Genomic DNA, 19,862 nt, shown 5'->3' with positions numbered 1-19,862 from the left:
GCGATGAAGCGCACGGGAGATAGTTCGTTGGAAACAAATATCGCGAGATTTCTTCTGCAATATCGCACAACTCCACACTCGACGACAGGAATCTCGCCCTCGGAAATGCTAATGGGTCGTCGTCTGACGACCGCACTCGATCGTTTGAGACCGGATATCGCGTCACGCGTGCATGATCGTCAGGAAAAGCAAAAGCTAACGCATGACAGCAGCTCGAAGTCGCGGAACTTTGCTGTGGGAGACAAAGTGTATGCCAAAAACTTCACCTCGAAATCTCCCAAGTGGTGGAGTGGAGAAATCGTTTCGCAGAATGGGCCGGTTTCATTCGAAATCGCTATCGCCGACAACAGCGGTCGGGCAATTAAACGTCACGCGGACCACATTCGCAAGCGTTACAATTCTACGATATCGCCCTCGAGTGGCGGTACATCTCGACTGACGGATACCGCACGCGACATCACCAGCGATGAAGGACTAGATATCCAAGGAAGTGTAGACGCGACCGCGACGACCGACCCACCAGCGGAGCTACCACCCCCGGTCATGTCGCACAACGACAGCGAGCTCCAACGGCAAGACCAGTTAGCGCCGAACCGTAAAACCTACCCAATCAAGCAGCGGAATCCACCTGATCGATATGGATTTCCATAATGCCGACAAACTTTGTAGGTGACACTGTGTGATATCAGTTGAGTTGTTTGTTTGTTTGTTTTTTCTTTCCTTATGTGCCTTTTGTTGTCTGTATTCCTACACAGAAACGAAGATAATATCTAGGCATGCCTTCATACTGTAAAAGTTCGGGGTAGTATAATCCCAAATGCAGCGAGTATGTTGAAAAATTTACTTGAAAATCGGCATTTCCTGCCAAGTTCATGTTTGTTTAACTTGTTCGTCCATAGTCACGAACATTGAAACATTAGAACAATGCCTTCAACCCCACTCCTTCGTTCTGTAATTCTGGGCGAGTTTATTGTAAGATGTACTTAATGGGAAACTAAATTTTTGTACACAGTTTGGGGTTTTAGTTTCGTTGTGTGTATACATGTCGTGAGTATGATGGTTTGGAAGTTATATTCTCTCCCTCATCATCTCTTCAAATGCTATGATTATTATTATTATTATTATTTGGTTTGTTTGGACAAATGTCAGATTTTTTGTTTTGACTTTCTTCCGTGTACTAATTTTGGCATTGTTAATTCCTGGTCAGTTATAAAGGGTGACCATATTTTGCATAATACATGTATTTTAATTCCAGGGTTATGCTGACCAAACTTTCTGTGTTTGTGAGTGTCGCAATGGTCACCATTGTTTGACGACAGAGTAGCTATTCAGTGAACATGTGTCTCAAAGGACGCTAACTCCATTGTACATTATGTAAGTGTTAGTAACAAGCGTAGTCAATTTTTTTTTATTCCATGTGTTGTCATACTCTTATTCACAACAACGACAATAAGGCCGCTTACACCCTATAAGCGAATAGTCCGTACATGGCTGCTCATGTAGAATGTCGTCCTAGGAAACTTTGTTCATGTACTATCTGTTAATATGTTCTGAATTTTTCTTTTGTTTATTTTTGTTTTGTTTCATGTTTGTAATGTCTAGGATATGTACCCCATATTCTTTACCTGGTCGAATGATAAGATATATAATGATAATATTTTGTGGGTTTTGTGTGTTTTCATTTAGTACTTTATTCAGGTTATTTGGCTATGTGAAGGCAGTGTTAATGATATAACTGTTGAAGACTGTCATGACGTTTTCCAAGTTTTGCTAGCTCCTAAAAACTCGTTCTATTTTGATGCAGTTGCAAGTTATCCCTTTAATGGAGGTTGTAATCTAAGGGGGGAGGAATGTAGTATATTATGTAATCAGGCTAGACTCGGACCAGACAGGGTGTCTGAGCTCTGTCGGCCAGAGGGCTTAATATCACATCACTCGTATATCGGAGGGATTAAAGAGACAGGTGTCCTCACATCATGGTGGACCACCATACTGGTAGTAGCAATGTACCGATGTATTTATGACCAGGCAGTCTCAGTGTTTTGGGCAGTCTGTCTCGAGCGTTGGCTGAATGCATCTCTTCCAATAAAGTCAATCTCTCTCTTAACTCCGAGTGTGTCGATCGTGTTATATTTGATTGTGCTCATAGCAGGTCACTTCAATTACGATTTATCATTTATACACAAGATGAGTCCATGCATAAGCTACAATTTCCCATGTCAAACTGAATTTGGCCAAAAATTGGACTTGGGTCGTTCTTATATTCAGGTCTTCAATTAAGTAGACAGTCGAACGTTTCAATGTTATCTAGTTACAATCTCTCCGGCTTCGTGGACCCTCATTTAATACATAAATTCCCTGTCCATACCACATACATGTAAGTGTGAAATTTGTGCACATTCGGCTCATTGGGACAAAAAAGGGTTTAGCCGTGCTGTTCTCTGATAGAAAGATCACAGTGTCTCACAATGTAAGACACATGAGCCGCAATGTGAACACAGTATATACACATCCAGAAATCTCTTCACATTGTTAAATTCGACCCTTTTAAAACTGTGAGCCCGTTGTGGATTATCAATCCACAGTTTGAAACTGAACATTGCTTTGTGTATACACTCTGTGAAAGACAACACGACTGTGTAAAATTGTCTTCACACTGAAAGATTTGAGAGTTTCCACATTGCCGACGTTGTGAACACATTAGAACACAGTGCATTGTGGGACACTGTGTCCTTTCCAGCAGGGTTGACTACATTTCATTAATTCGAATCAACCGGTAAAGACCTGCAACTTTGAGCCTATTTTCATGAACACAGTTCTTGATTTTCCATTTTGAATATGATATACTCTAGAATAATGTTGTAAATCATTCTATATTTGGAAATATTAGTTTAAGCTTAGTCTGTGCATAATGCATGTTCAATAATGTTTATTACTTATCGATACCTAGATGTGTGTCCCAAATGTATTTTTGGCTCAAACTTAATGAATAATTGTATTGATGAATGAAAGGATGGCCGCTGTTAAGTACAATGATATATTTCATAATTGTTTGTGGCATGAATATAGCTACCGAGCAATGATTTATAGAATGTTGTCCGAAGGCTTGACGTACATTAGTCAGTGTTAGTACATACTTGTAATCTGTACTGTACCATGTACCACGCTCATGTGAAAGCGACGAGTTTGATACTCGCGTCTGCTTTCAAATCATGATTGATTTGACTTATGAGCACCTTTTTCGTCTTTTATTTTGTTCATCGAAATGTAAACACAGCCCCTTTTCTAACTGCATACAAATAGCAAATCTATCGTTGTCCTTTATTTACATTCTGAAGTATGATTTACTCAGTGTATGGTTATGTCGTATATTTAAAAATGTGATAAATTAGATTAGAAAAATGTATCATTAAAATATCACAAAGGTCGACAAAGGTCGGAAATTCATCGCAAGCAATGCAAAAAGATGACTAGTTATTTTAGTCAACTCAATTACTTTCATCAATTTTTCGGTGTTGCCGTAGCTGGATGGGAAAGCCCCAATTTGTGTAATCGCTCTAATTGCTAAATACAAAGGTCCACTGGAAAGCAAATACTGCATAATTATCATTTTCATTTCATAGTGGGAATGGTACCAAACGTAGCATTTTTAAAGCAGCAAGTCGAAAAATATAGAGTTTTCACAAATAAATGCCCTTGCATCTTCTTTGCATATCTTCCTAGTGCCACAACCATACGAACGGAAGAACACCACTCTTAGCGGTACTTTCATATTCTATGTATATATATATATATATATATATATATATATATATATATATGCATATTATATACAGGGTGTCCAAAAAAAAACTATACACTTTTGAAATGGCTGCCGAATAAGAAATACATGTATATGATTCTGGGGGAAAGGTTTACATGTATGGATAGCTTATGGTCTCATCTTTCATATGACACCAAAAAGTCTGCAAATAACTGGAATGAGCACTGCTTACTTTATAAAGGGTATGAAAATTAGGCTGCGCAGGAATTAGTCTTTTAAATTTGCGACAGGTGAGTCCGTTAGAGCTTACAAAAATGAAGTTGATATCATAAATTTATGATCAATTGCGATCAGTTTGGGTTTGCTGAGTGAATGTTATGGTTTATTGAACCAAAGTTTTATGCATGATGATGTATATTATATGTCTATGTCAATCTACATACATATACATATGAGTCAATTGTAGTCTACGTGTTGGCACTATAATATAAAAAATAAACAAAATCAACTCATGCTGTCAATAACAGATACGTTTAAGCACGCATCGTCCGTTGGTAACGATGTTGTAAATATGATAACCTCCTATTGTTTTCTCACAAAAAAGAGCACCTGATAAAGTGCGAGGAGCCCAAATATTTGTGTAAAAAATAAACTGTTGGTTTTGACAGGAGCGCACACACACATACACACACACAAACACACACACACATACATATATATATATATATATATATATATATATATATATATATATATACATATATAAATAAATAAATATATATATATATATATATATATATATATATATACAGGAAGCAAATTGTTGGAAATATTAAAAGACATAAGAGAACGCGCGATACGACATAATGTAGAGTATAGTTGATACTTACACCCTTTATTCCTGTTGCCCAATATCATGATTTCGAGTTAAACAATAACCAGAAAATCTGGTGGATACATACGCATGTGTATAAGCATATCATATTCAAGCAAAAAAAAAAAAGTTATCTTCGATTTCATCCCAAAACAACCAACTGTTATCCTGTAAAACAAATGGGATTTTTAAGCCTGCATCGAAGACCAAGAAATTGCAACCGTGATATCGTAGTGACACTTTATCTACCTTCCTCCCAATATATCACCATATAAATCTGTCTGCCCTTTCTTGATATAGAATTAATAACAACTCACAATTCACAAATTTCAACTGGATTCCAAACAAGAACATACTAAGACACATGTACTACTTAAAGAAAAATGATTTTTGCAGTCAATATTTCAAGCTACAGTACCAATTGAAAAGATTTGACGCCTATTCTTTACAATAGACTTTTATTTGCCATGGACCGCACGGCAGATGACAGTGAATAAGCCAGTTCGGAGATAGCTCTTGTGCACATGGGTAATAATGACCTCAGTTGATTAGGCCCTTCACTCAATTCAAAGTGACATAATGCAGCAGCTTGCCCAACATAGCAATTTATGGAACTCGTATTCTAACAACGAATGAACCTGTGTAGATAAAGTGACCAGAATGGTTCGTCAACACTTTGGGGAGCAATTATTTCATTGTGCTGTTTTGAATACATTAACCATTTTTTTTTTTCCTGTTAACATTGCCAAATACCAGGCTTGCTGTCAGGTGGATGTACTGGCTGGCACCATTTATAAGGATCCCATGAATAATCATAGCATTATAGATGCTTATCTCAGTGAAATTAAAAACCAACCTTTCCCTCGGTACAAATTACCTTTTTCTGCCCATGCACAAACTGGAACCCGGAACTGGCTTATTCTTTCCTTGCACCGTCTTCTAATTCGGTAACCAGCTGGTAACTCGTAATGTACTCGATGAAAATGTGTCACTCTCCCTTGTTATTAGGCTTCTTTTTGGTATTCTGTGGTCTGTGAATAGCATCAACTGAGACCATTTGCAGTAATGGCACATGAAAATACTGTGTAGGCTTTTAGCAGGATAGTAGTAAATGCAATTATTTGAAATGTCATACTTGAATTGATTTGACATGCTATTAAATTGTGTTCACAAAACAGCGAACCAAGCACAAATGAGTTACCGTGATAATAATAACACAGAAACGCGTATACATTTCATTTTATCTTTCATAATCAAAGCGTAAATTCTAATAACGTAATACCATTTGTAATAGACGGTAAATAAGTCGCAATCATACCACTCAAAGCGGGGAAAATATAAATTAAAAGCACAGCTTTTATTACTCGGGCCCCGAGAATCAAATCACAACGCAGTGAGACAAATGAACGCATACCACTCACAGAATATATACCGAAAGAAATAATGTAATATGACGTTGGAAGTATGTAACGAAATGACATCGGCAGATTTTGAAGTTCTAAATTTGTGAGAAAAACAAGCTAACACAAGGACAAAGACGAATCTAACATTTCAAGAAACAATGAGCAAGATCTAACATGTACTTCCGGCCATATCATTTCTCGACAAGATATACTGAGAAAGAGGGGACCGCATCAATCGCCTGGTGTATTACAGACCTATAGAATGACTCGCTGGGAGTGCCAATGGACGGAGAATTTAAAATGTTGTGACTTTTTCAATTCCAGTATGATATTTTATCGGTACCATTCGTACTCAAGATGTTAGCTTAATACCCCATTCTTGTGAAACCACATCACTTTACGCAAGATTGCAGATCCATATCGAGAGTCCTGACGTGGTACCCTGACTACCATGTTGTGAAAGCATGGTTACTTTTACCGTCTGTGGCTTGAGAAAAAGAAAAATTCAATGACAAAAATAGAAATATGCTTGTGATGTATTTTGAAACTTCACCGCTGACCGCGGTTAATAGCATTCGGTTTCCTGAAGAATTCCAAAGCAAGGTGATAAAATACACATGCAAGTAAAAGTGCTGATAACACGTTTTCACAAAAACAGTTATTTTTTTCTCTATTCTGCTCTGTTTTTCTACTCTAAATTTTGTTCACAGTGAAGATACCTGGAATTTCACTTCAGTATTTTGAAGTCACTTCAAAGAACCGTTATCATATTTCTGATGCAAAATAACACTGTATTTTAGAATAATATAGAAAGAACACAAACGCATGCTTGTAGAGCTTTATCACTTAGATCTATCTAGTCACAACACGCCACACCGGCGTCTTCCGCGTGAACGCAGTCGTGCGATAGGAAATCTGTGTGTGAACATTCGGCAAGACTCTCTTCACTTCCTACGCACTCGACGTTATCAAAGATGATAGGACCTTGTCCTTCACCGAACATCGCCAAGCCGTACGCGTGGCGCACCCCGGAGAAGCCCAGCATTCTGCAGACGACGTCCGCATCACGGATGTCCCAGAGGTCGTCACACACCGTACCCCACATGCCATCGTAGTACACCTCCACTCGCCCCTCCTCCTCATTCTGACCCCCGGTGAGTCGAACCTGTAGCGGGATTCTTGTCTGATTGCCGGGTAGCGCGTTATCTGACATAAAGAATGTGAGGTCTGGTTATTAGGGCTTATGACTATAGAATAGGGATCCATAAAATTCCATATGACTCAGACTTGAAAAACAACAACTACTTTATACAAATGGAACTTTGTTTGCACTTACCTTCCGTATATTTAGAAAGCTCCGCTCCTATAAGATCAATCCATGTATTATTGTTACAGCTGTCTAGTTATAGTCCATTAATGTTTTCCTCCTTGGTTTAGTGTCCTTGAATATCAAAATGTTTTAAAATATTATTTTTTTTATGGTATGTTTGTATGTGTTTCTTTCGCATAGAAGAAAGGAATAACAGTAATAATATGTATAATCATAATAATGATGATAATAATAATAATAATAATAATAATAATAATAATAATATTCATTTGACCATAATATTAAATATTGCAATAAACTTGTAATGATTAATGATTAATGATTTCATTCGTACAAACTGAACTAAAACTAGAAACTAAGTTTTCGGCTTACCGCGACAGCGAACTCCAGCATCCTCTTCGTGCAAACAGTCATTCTGGAAGAACCCGCTATGTGAGCATTGTGCCAGGCTTTCCTCGTCCCCATGACAGGCCACGTCATCAAGAATGATGGGTCCCTGGCCCGGCCCGAAATGCGCTCGACTGTAGGCCTGCTCTGCCCCAGGGTAGCCCAGCATTCTGCACACTACATTGGCATTGATGAGTTCCCATCTATCGTCACAGACCGTTCCCCACTCGCGGTCGTAGTGAACCTCAACCCGCCCCTCTCGGTCACTAGAACCATCGACGAGTCGAACCTGGATCTGAGGATGGGGCAGACCCGGTGGTGGCAATATGCTGGGAGCAGCTTGCTCCTCTGTGAGGTTGATAAAAGAAAATTATCTCATGATTTGTTTTACGCGATCGTTTCGAGGGCGATGAATACTTTTAAGCAGGCATGAATGATGGGATGCATTGCAAAGGAGTGCATAATCGCAACAAGATAACTAAAACCAATGAAAGAAATGCATTATTCAGAGGGGTGAAGGTTCAGGTGTGAGTTTCTTCAACATGTCTCCCTCTACAAATGAAATCTGTTAATATCGCCACTGCTAATCTGTTGCGATCCAAATTTTATTTGTAGAGGAAGACAAATTGAACAAACTCGCAACTAGAATCCATGACGTCAGATTGACAGTTATGTATATCCGGCTGATAAGGGTTGGTGTTCAGTCTGTCGACAAATTACTTATTCCTATCAAGTACATGTTAGAAATAGGTACTCTGAGGCAGTGTACACCTACCACTATGTTTTGAAAAGCCCTTCTTCAAAATTGCGTCTTTCATAAAGACGTATAAAATTTACCTCGACAAACTACGCCCGCGTCCTCGTGGTGCTCACAGTCGTGCCGAAAAAATCCATTGTGACTACAATCTGCCAGATTCATTTCATTCCCTCGGCACTGCAGATTGTCTAGGACTATGCGACCTTGCCCTTGACCGAAGTGACCGATGACCTGCTCGGCAGCCGGATAGCCCAGCATCCTACACACAACTTCGCCGTCTCTGATATCCCACAGGTCATCGCAGACAGTGCCCCAGGCGCCGTTGTAGTAGACCTCCACACGCCCCTCGCTGTCGCGAGAACCAGCGGCAAGCCGAACCCGAAGACCTTGACTTGGCTGTAAATCGATTGCTGACGCCATATCTGTGACATGACCGACAAGTAAATTTCTTGGAAACTATATATTCACTGGAAAACAGTTTTCATAATAAGGTAACATTACAGAATTAACATGTTGCTTAATCTCTTCTAGACTTGTTTGAAAAAAAAAAGAGATAAAAATCAAGTCATGTTTTTGTTTTTTGTTTTCTTTCCCTAGAAACCAGCTCGGAATAAAGGAGACACCCGGACCAGTTGATATTCATTCAGAAAAGAAAGACTAAAATCCGACAAGAATAACAGTCAAAATTTCACCAGCATGGAATAAAGATGATGGAAGTTGTAAAGATATGATATTTCTCTAATTCAAATAAAACTAATTTTTAAATTTCTAAACAGTCGGTATGAGTATGCACATGAGTGACATGGTAATGTCATCACCTTACAGCTTGACATGCCATTTGGACACAAACTTTTGAAATTCCTGTTTCAATCAAGTATGCTCTACGATTTAAGCCTACACATAGAAAACAATACAACAATATACCACATCAGCATTTCAAGAAATAACCGATATCTATCCCAATCAAGCTTATTGAAACAACTTGATTTTATTTTTCTATGGCGAGTGAAACATTTCCCTCTTCAGCACACTAATGTATATTTAAGTCAGGGCTCTTCGATTTTCCCAACCCCCAAAAATTTCTACTTGTCTCATTTTCTGTTTGTCCAGCTTTGAATATTGTCTGTCAGTTATACTCCCCTTGCTTCAGTTTCAATGCCCAGCTCTGAATTAACATGGGGTTGTTCCCCTTCAGACTTACTGGTGCAGCGAACACTTGCATCTTCCTGATGTAAACAGTCGTGTTGAAGGAATCCTGCATGTGAACACTCTTCAACGGTTCCTTCACTCCCGCGGCAATTCACGTTGTCAAGGACAATAGGTCCGCTTCCTCTACCGAAGTGCGCCCGTCCCATTGCCTCCTCCGCCCCGGGGTAACCCAACATTCTGCACACCACATTGGCATCCTGGTCGTCCCATTCGTCGTCGCAGATGGTTCCCCAGACACCATTGTGGCTGAACTCCACCCGGCCCTCTCGGCTGCTTGAGCCACCGACGAGCCGAATACGATGCCGGCTACTCGGCAGGACAAAGGACGGTACTTCTGCATAGATTGAATTTTTTTGTGCAAACTCTTTCTGTAAATAACAATTTATCAGCTTTTGTCCGGGCAAATAGCCTGTTAATAGAAAGCATTACATTTCTGGCTAATTGAGATTAATTGAGGTTAATTGATATCAATGTTCTCCTGCATGTTGTGTTTGTGAAAGCACGGGCTAAACTGTAATATTAACGTCAAGATCAACTGTAAAGGACTTTATGCTTCCTTCTAGGAAAACGAGTATATGATTTGAAATTGAGGGAGCGAGCTTTCCCGTAACAACGTATGTACGTAGTCACTAACAGGACTGAAGTCTTGGCAAAACACACACACACACAAAAAAAAAAAAAAAAAACCACTGTATAAGGATGAGGGGTGGCGACATTGCGAGAGTGTAAGAAAGGCAGGGGGTGATATTCTAAGGGCGACCGTAAGATTTGAAGGACGTTATGCAATTTTTTTTTCGTGAAATACACAAAGTTAAATAAAGAATCTGTTGTTACGTTAGTGCACATAGTAAACGCATTGCACGCTATTTCATGACTGATATACAAACAAAAATAAACTTGACGTACATGTTATCTGTCGACTAAATATGAAAATACAATATTCACAAAATAGCACTCACCTTGGCACCGTACACCGGCATCTTCTAAATGCACGCAATCATTGGTGAGGAAGCCACTGTGTGGGCAGTCCGCTATGTTTTCTTCGCCTCCAATGCACTCCACATCATCGAGGACAATAGGCCCTTCTCCTTTTCCGAACTCTGCCTCCCCCAAAGCCTCCTCGGCTCCAGGGTATCCCAGCATCATGCACACGACATACGCATCTCGCATGTCCCAGGAATCATCACAGACGGTTCCCCACGCACCGTTAAAGTACACCTCCACACGCCCCTCTCTGCTAATGGAACCACCTGCAAGGCGGACCGGAACAGGACTCGTAGGCTCGCTAGTGGCGTCCAGCGATACACCTGTAGGTTTAAAAGATGCACACGCTCATGATACAACACTCTTCGCCACCCTTTGAAGCCATGATATCCTTGAGTAATTTCAATAAAGAAAACTATCATTTTCTCCCAACTGAACTGACAACTGCGAATCTTAATGCATATTTTTTTTTCAATTAAGAAAGACCAAGATGGGACTTTTTACATTTGTTTCATCGGAACAAATCAGAAAAAAATCACCATCCGCTATGAAAGTTTTTTATCACTTGAATTACTTGAATATCGCTGCCTACTCCAGCGTATGTAAGTGTTGTTGTTGTTGTTATTGTACTCATAAGTCTCTTTACACTACTTAAAGCTAAATACTTACCTACTTTAGACAAATATGATGTTTATTCTAGAAAAAAAAAGTGTTTGGTTATTACAGGAAAAGACTATTAGAGCATTTAAATGAAAATGACTGAAAACGCATAGACAGATTTCTCAAATTGATCACAAAATAATAAAACACGATTGCGGGTTTCTATTTCAAATTAGCTGGCTAAGGAGTTTGAGAAACAGATGTCCAACGGAGGAGATCAACAACAATTCATGAGCAGTCCATAGCTCTACAAACGTTTAGAGCTATACATTTACCAGGCATTTGAATGCAGGGCCTGTTGTTGCAATGCAATGTAAAGTCTTTTGGGACACTGGGTTTTTTACCTCGACATACGACACCAGCGTCCTCATGATGAAAGCAATTGTGTTGAAAGAATCCATTGTGTGGGCAATCTACCAGTCTCTCTTCGCTTCCCTGGCACTGCACATTGTCAAGGACTATTCGACCTTCACCTTGACCGAAGCTAGCCTGACCAATGGCCCGTTCTGCAGCTGGATAGCCCAGCATCCTACAAACCACCTCGGCGTCATTGCTGTCCCACTGGTCATCACAGATTGTCCCCCAGGCACCCTCGTAATAAACCTCTACCCGTCCCTCTCGGCAATTAGAACCACCGACAAGCCGAACCTGGAATTGGGCCCCTGGCAGACCAGTGCCTGGCGTCTCTGCAGTGATAAAAGAACATTTGTGTAGGCGTTTAAACACGCAATTTTCCCCTTTCTATTAACACGAATTACTTTTCCAAGGATACCAAACTCTTTTCCTTTTCCATCAAATCCAGGTCAACTATCTGTCGTGATTTCATTTATTCTGTTTTGATATATTTTGTTTGTTTGTTTTTTGTTTGTTTTTTGGTTTTCAAGCTTTTTTTTTTTTAGTTCAAGATTTAATCAGGCCTACATCACGCAGTAGTCTTTTCATCCACGATCTGTGTCATTGATTAGGCTGTCTACGTGGTCTTCTTATAGCACCTTTTAATGCCAATTTCCAACCTACCTGCACATATCACGCCAGCATCTTCCGAATGTCGACAATTATGTTGAAAAAACCCATTATGTGGGCAATCTGCCAATCCGTCTTCAGTTCCCTGGCACTGCACATTGTCAAGGACTATTCGACCTTCACCTTGACCGAAGCTAGCCTGACCAATGGCCCGTGCTGCAGCTGGATAGCCCAGCATCCTACAAACCACCTCGGCGTCATTGCTGTCCCATAGGTCATCACAGATTGTCCCCCAGGCACCCTGGTAATAAACCTCCACCCGGCCCTCTCTGTTATTGGAACCACTGACAAGCCGAACCCTGAAAGCCTCGCCTGGTTGGTCTGTGACTGCTAGCTCTGGTAAGATGATGAAAAAGAATGATGGTTATCATATTGCTTTTAAACGTTTGTTGAAAACATATCTTTTTAACATGTCCGTGGACCAGGTTTAAAACTAAGCAATGTTTGTCACAGCTCTGTCACTCTTCATCTTGTTCTGCCTCCTCTCTCTCTCTCACACATGTCTATTTTCCTTATTTCTATTTATTAGTTCCTTTTTCCTTCAATGCGCATAGAGACATTAATCTATTTTTGTGATATGCGCCATATAAATATGGTTTATTATTATTATTATTTTATTTTATATCATATAAACCCTCTTCGCTACGTATATGAAGGTTATTACTAAAATAAATTTTAACGCACTTTTCCACATAACTTCAAGCCATTCAGGAGTCGACTTCTCTATATCCGTTACCTCTTGAATTTCAACTTTTCTGGCCTGATTGATGGTGCTTTCCAACCTACCTTCACATATCACGCCAGCATCTTCTGAATGTTGACAATTGTGTTGAAAAATTCCATTGTGTGTACAATCTTCAAGTCTGTGTTCACTTCCGTGGCACCGCACATTGTCAAGGACTATGCGACCTTCGCCTGGACCGAAGCGAGCTCGACCGATGGCCTGTTGTGCAGCTGGATAGCCCAGCATCCTACAAACCACCTCGGCATCATTCCTGTCCCAGTAGTCATCACAGACTGTTCCCCAGGCACCGTCGTAGTAGACTTCAACACGTCCCTCTCTGGAACTAGACCCATCGACAAGCCGAATTTGGAACATGGCACCTGGCCAGCCAGTACCAGGTGTCTCTGCAATTATAACAAGTTATTTCTTAATTGCGCTAAATCTGTCCTTTCCGTTTTTTTTTTCTCCAGCTTACACAATGATAATGAAAAGTATACGTTGCAGATTTAACTACTTTCTTTAACAATAATTCAAAGAGTTTAGTGTGCTAGAAATTAGAAAAACAAAACATTTTGAACAACTTTTTCAGTCCTCGATGAAGGGAACTAAGATTCATCAGATCTAAGTTGAATATATGAATGTTATTTGTTTGTTTGTTCATTTTTCAATCTGAGAGATGGCTGGATAGCCCATATTCAGCTACGTTAAGCTGGTCTTCCATGGGATCCAGTTGGATGTGAGGTGGGACCACTTCACCGGGTTAAACACCCTGCTCTTTGCGATGAATAAATGAAGCGGGATCTTTTACGTGCATGAGTTGTTACTCTCTCATACACGGCACCTCCATTTTATGTCCTATCCGAGGGACAGAGTGTTTTGCCTCTTGCCAGAGGGGACGGTATGCTTACACACAACATTGCTCAGTCCAGACTCGGGTTCGAACCCAGGCCGCGTGATCGTGAGACAGACGCGCTACCGACTGAGCCAACTCACCGCCCTCTAATAGCTCTGTTTTCAGTCGTACATTTATCAAATGTGTTTGTATGGTGTAAATGGAATTGTTCTTTGTGTGTTTGTGTGTGTATGTGTGAAAGTACAAATATAAATGATCTTTGATAGAGTTATTCGTGTGTGCGTAGGGCGGATGGGTATAGAGCTTGTGATTTGTTTCCTGTGAACTCAAGTATTAATGTTGCCTTTCTTGATGTTGTCTTGTGTTTTTATTTTTCATAATTATAATCTGTGCATATATTACTGTATGTTCATGTATCCTGTTAGTAATGTAACTGTTTTTAAGGCTTTAAGATGCATGGATTTGTGAATGAGCAGCCAGTGTCTGAGGGAATTGGAGCCAGTGTGGAAATAAAATCAATGTATAAAGGAAAATGAGCTTCACACTATTTCCCTATGAATTTCTATCTGTGTAATACTATAATATCATGATTTCACCCTCTATGAATATATCGCAGTCTTTGACTATCTTATCTTTCAGGCTCTCGGGTCGTCAAATTATACTACACAACAGTCTTCATTTTCAGCATTAGAAATGTTTGCTGACTTTCGATTTTGTTAAGACAAACTTTTTTAAGCTTTTGAACTTACCTGCACATATAAAACCAGCATCTTGTAAATGTCGACAATTTATTGTGATGAAAAAAAAAAAATCTATTGTGCCAGATCTTCAGTAATACCATTTTATTGTCTTTCTGTTGTGTCAGAGCAAATTTCGAATTAAAGTTTTGGCTTTGATATCCTTGATATAGTATACAACCCACCTGCACATACCACACCAGCATCTTCACTATGTCGACAGTTGTGTTGAAAGAATCCGTTGTGCCTACAATCTGCCAAATTCTGTTCTCTTCCCTGACATTGCACATTGTCCAAGATTATGCGACCTTGGCCTCGACCAAAGCGAGCCTCATCAACGGCTCTTATTGCAGCGGGAAAACCGAGCATCCTGCACACAACCGCTGCATCTCTGCGGTCCCACTGGTCATCACAGACTGTTCCCCAACGGCCACGGTAGAAAACCTCCACACGCCCAATTCGATTACTTGGACCACCGACAAGTCGAACCCTTAACGGGGTGCTTGGAATGGGAGATGTTGGTACCTCTCTACGGGTGCTTGCTGAACTGGTTTCAAGTGTCTCTGTCGGGATGACTGGCGGGCGAGTGATACGTCGGGCTGTGCATGAAATGCAGGTATTTTGTAAACTTAGTCAGAATGCACTATCGAATCTTAAGTAAAGCAGAAAATAATCTCCCTCCAAAGGATATCACATGGAGTGGGCTGCGTTCTTATGATCACATTGGGTTGGAAATCATGTATCGATTAAATTATCTACCAAGGTATCTACATTCTCATGATAGAGAACTTAACTATGTAACGTGCCATGTCGGAAAACTTCTATCTGTCACATTATTATGAGACAACAACGTAGTCATTTTTTCACAAAACATTTTTTTCCCCCAAACCTATGTTCTGTCTGTAGATTTCTGAATTTGGACATGTAGTGTGTAAAAAGGGAGGTAAAATGCCAAGCTTTGCTTTCATGGAAATTGTATGATCAATGAAATAAATGATCATTATCTCTTTTAAATGACCATTAGCTGTATTACTAAAAAGGCAGGAGTTTTGCACACATGACATAGACAGAAAGTTAGACGTTACACGCAAGTACATTAGAAAACACGTCAGCTTGATATTCAATAACTAGATAAAGTGGAAACCATATCTTAGACCGCGGAAAAGGGCGAGAAAAGCTTTCATTGTATTGGGAGGTTCACGAACAGTTTGGGTGGTTTTCTGGGTATGACCACAATATAAGACGCGTTCACGCAGTAAAGGACCTCGGCCTCATTACTGTCCCACTGGTCATCACAGATTGTGCCCCAGGCACCCTGGTAATAAACCTCTGCCCGGCCCTCTCTGTTATTGGAACCACTGACAAGCCGAAGCTGGAATGGGGCGCTCGACGGACTAGGTGACGGTAATGCTGTTGAGATGATAGCCCAATAATACTCATCTCATCACGTCTTGGATACGCATTATTTAATCCAAGGAAAGAAACAGCTTCAAGATACAGCAAATTCAAGCACAAATCAGACTCTTCCTGCAATTTTCACAAGTTCATCAAAGTTTTCTGACACTGTCAATTCAAGATCATGACAGGAGTAATGACTGCCTAATTTCCACTTATCACTGACATCACATTTGCAAGCTTTTCCATGTATTCAAACATGAGCTCTTCCACAATCTCACAAAACCCTTTCTCTCTCTACAAGGTCAAATCAAGCCAGCAAATATATTGGATAACGGGGTTGCTCCCCTAATTACACAAGCTTCTTTAGCTACGTAAGAGCCAGAAAGCTTGCTGGAAGCTTTGCACCTTACCTCGACATGAGACGCCAGCATCCTCGTGATGTCCACAGTTGTGTTGAAAGAATCCATTGTGTGGGCAATCTACCAGTCTCTCTTCACTTCCCTGGCACTGCACATTGTCAAGGACTATTCGACCTACACCTTGACCGAAGCTAGCCTGACCAATGGCCCGTTCTGCAGCTGGATAGCCCAGCATCCTACAAACCACCTCGGCGTCATTGCTGTCCCACTGGTCATCACAGATTGTCCCCCAGGCACCCTGGTAATAAACCTCCACCCGGCCCTCTCTGTCATTGGAACCACCGACAAGCCGAAGCTGGAATGGGGCGCTCGACGGACTTGGTGACGGTAATGCTGTGGAGATGATAGCCCAATAATACTCATCTCATCACGTCTTGGATACGCATTCTTTAATCCAAGGAAAGAAACAGCTTCAAGATACAGCAAATTCAAGCACAGATCAGACTCATCCTGCAATTTTCACAAGTTCATCAAAGTTTTCTGACACTGTCAATTCAAGATCATGACAGGAGTAATGACTACCTAATTTCCACTTATCACTGACATCACATTTGCAAGCTTTTCCATGTATTCAAACATGAGCTCTTCCACAAAATCACAAAACCCTTTCTCTCTCTACAAGGTCAAATCAAGCCAGCAAATATATTGGATAACGGGGTTGCTCCCCTAATTACACAAGCTTCTTTAGCTACGTAAGAGCCAGAAAGCTTGCTGGAAGCTTTGCACCTTACCTCGACATGAGACGCCAGCATCCTCGTGATGTCCACAGTTGTGTTGAAAGAATCCATTGTGTGGGCAATCTACCAGTCTCTCTTCACTTCCCTGGCACTGCACATTGTCAAGGACTATTCGACCTTCACCTTGACCGAAGCTAGCCTGACCAATGGCCCGTTCTGCAGCTGGATAGCCCAGCATCCTACAAACCACCTCGGCGTCATTGCTGTCCCACTGGTCATCACAGATTGTTCCCCAGGCACCCTGGTAATAAACCTCCACCCGGCCCTCTCTGTCATTGGAACCACCGACAAGCCGAAGCTGGAATGGGGCGCTCGACGGACTTGGTGACGGTAAGGCTGTGGAGATGATAGCCCAATAATACTCATCTCATCACGTCTTGGATACGCATTCTTTAATCCAAGGAAAGAAACAGCTTCAAGATACAGCAAATTCAAGCACAGATCAGACTCTTCCTGCAATTTTCACAAGTTCATCAAAGTTTTCTGACACTGTCAATTCAAGATCATGACAGGAGTAATGACTGCCTAATTTCCACTTATCACTGACATCACATTTGCAAGCTTTTCCATGTATTCAAACATGAGCTCTTCCACAATCTCACAAAACCCTTTCTCTCTCTACAAGGTCAAATCAAGCCAGCAAATATATTGGATAACGGGGTTGCTCCCCTAATTATACAAGCTTCTTTAGCTACGTAAGAGCCAAAAAGCTTGCTGGAAGCTTTGCACCTTACCTCGACATGAGACGCCAGCATCCTCGTGATGTCCACAGTTGTGTTGAAAGAATCCATTGTGTGGGCAATCTACCAGTCTCTCTTCACTTCCCTGGCACTGCACATTGTCAAGGACTATTCGACCTACACCTTGACCGAAGCTAGCCTGACCAATGGCCCGTTCTGCAGCTGGATAGCCCAGCATCCTACAAACCACCTCGGCGTCATTGCTGTCCCACTGGTCATCACAGATTGTCCCCCAGGCACCCTGGTAATAAACCTCCACCCGGCCCTCTCTGTCATTGGAACCACCGACAAGCCGAAGCTGGGATGGGGCGCTCGACGGACTAGGTGACGGTAATGCTGTGGAGATAATAGCCCAATTATTCTCACTTTTTTGCCGTCTTTGTGACAAATTATATTTAATACACTAATTTACCTTTAGGATAATTCAAATTGCCGTGTTTAGTTTAATATGCTACATATTAGACAGTCTCGGATTGTATAAGAAGTAGTCTTCCTGCAGGGATCATCACTGTCATATGTGCTGTTGCATTGTATTGACTAGGTTGCGCAGGTATAAATATTTTGCGTTCGAGGTATCTATCAAGATCTGTCTTCTCTTATAAAAAGTCTTTGCGATTTTATATATTCATCTTTCTTTTTCGATATTTTCACCTTCTGGTCACCTAAAAATATCGCCTATGCAGGAAATCATAAACTGAAGCAACGCCATTACTTTTGACTTTCTAGTTTATCAGAGTAATTAGATTTCGAATTGAAGGTTTATCGTTGATATCCTTTATATCAAATACAGTATAAAAACCCACCTGCACATACCACACCAGCATCCTCGGTATGTCGACAGTTGTGTTGAAAGAATCCGTTGTGCCTACAATCTGCCAAATTCTGTTCTCTTCCCTGACATTGCACATTGTCCAGGACTATGCGACCTTGGCCTCGACCAAAGCGAGCGCCACTAACTGCTCTTGTTGCAGCGGGAAAACCAAGCATCCTGCACACAACCGCTGCATCTCTGCGGTCCCACTGGTCATCACAGACTGTTCCCCAACGGCCCCGATAGAGAACCTCCACACGCCCAATTCTGTTACTTGGACCACCGACAAGTCGAACCCTCAACGGGGTACTTGGCGGAGGAGATTCTGGTGCCTCTGTCGGGGTGACTGGCTGCACAGTGATAGGTTGGCCTGTACATGAAGTCCAGGTATTTCGGAAACTTATTTAACCTCCAGTTTTCAATTCCTCGATACAAACATTTTTAAAAATGACAGAAATTTTAAGGAAAGTTCATATACCTACTTTTCTTATCAAATACGTTGAACAGAACGGTTTATGTACTGTTAACTTCAGAACTTTTCATTTTTAAAACTGTCTGTACGAATAAATTTACAACTGATTATAAAGGTCCTTAAAATATCTTCTACAGTTTCTTGAATTCATATATCATTCTACAGGTTTAAAAACACCATCAAATGTACAAAGGTGTTAACTATTGACAAAAGCTTCTTTAGCTAGGAAAGAGGTTGAAAGATTGATGGAATCTTGCACCTTACCTCGACATGAGACGCCAGCGTCCTCGTGATGTCCACAGTTGTGTTGAAAGAATCCATTGTGTGGGCAATCTACCAGTCTCTCTTCACTTCCCTGGCACTGCACATTGTCAAGGACTATTCGACCTTCACCTTGACCGAAGCTAGCCTGACCAATGGCCCGTTCTGCAGCTGGATAGCCCAGCATCCTACAAACCACCTCGGCGTCATTGCTGTCCCACTGGTCATCACAGATTGTCCCCCAGGCACCCTGGTAATAAACCTCCACCCGGCCCTCTCTGTCATTGGAACCACCGACAAGCCGAAGCTGGAATGGGGCG

General features: G+C 41.0%; 2 protein-coding genes across 2 annotated transcripts in view; both read right to left on the bottom strand.

The window, feature by feature from the left end:
• Positions 1-6,896: 6,896 nt before the first annotated feature.
• Positions 6,897-13,489, bottom strand: LOC140236355 (scavenger receptor cysteine-rich domain-containing protein DMBT1-like). The gene is made up of 8 exons (XM_072316311.1): positions 13,264-13,489; positions 12,514-12,726; positions 11,725-12,053; positions 10,679-11,004; positions 9,712-10,032; positions 8,601-8,905; positions 7,743-8,069; positions 6,897-7,246 (listed from the first exon to the last, which is right to left on the bottom strand). Exons 1-8 carry the CDS (start codon positions 13,487-13,489, stop codon positions 6,897-6,899), a joined length of 2,397 nt encoding a protein of 798 aa, XP_072172412.1.
• A 164-nt stretch (positions 13,490-13,653) lies between these two features.
• LOC140236354 (uncharacterized) overlaps positions 13,654-19,862 on the bottom strand; it is a 66,111-nt gene continuing 59,902 nt past the window's right edge. Inside the window, exons 71-77 of the mRNA XM_072316310.1 lie at positions 19,539-19,849; positions 18,802-19,118; positions 17,999-18,334; positions 17,248-17,594; positions 16,494-16,816; positions 14,890-15,194; positions 13,654-13,661 (exon numbers count right to left, since the gene is read on the bottom strand). Of these exons, the coding sequence (XP_072172411.1) occupies positions 13,654-13,661; positions 14,890-15,194; positions 16,494-16,816; positions 17,248-17,594; positions 17,999-18,334; positions 18,802-19,118; positions 19,539-19,849 (1,947 nt within the window). The remainder of the gene's footprint in view (positions 13,662-14,889; positions 15,195-16,493; positions 16,817-17,247; positions 17,595-17,998; positions 18,335-18,801; positions 19,119-19,538; positions 19,850-19,862) is intronic.

The sequence above is a fragment of the Diadema setosum genome, chromosome 12 (assembly GCF_964275005.1).
Source record: "Diadema setosum chromosome 12, eeDiaSeto1, whole genome shotgun sequence".
In the NCBI taxonomy this organism is placed as follows: Eukaryota; Metazoa; Echinodermata; class Echinoidea; order Diadematoida; family Diadematidae; genus Diadema; species Diadema setosum.
This window is presented reverse-complemented; position numbering and strand designations above follow the sequence as displayed.

Coding starts and splice junctions, on each gene's coding strand:
- LOC140236355 (XM_072316311.1), bottom strand. CDS start 13,489: ATGTTCCAAATTCGGCTTGTCGATGGGTCTAGTTCCAGAGAGGGACGT. Junction 12,727..13,263: donor CAATGTGCGGTGCCACGGAA/GTGAACACAGAC, acceptor TCATCTTACCAG/AGCTAGCAGTCACAGACCAA. Junction 12,054..12,513: donor TCAGGCTAGCTTCGGTCAAG/GTGAAGGTCGAA, acceptor TTATCACTGCAG/AGACGCCAGGCACTGGTCTG.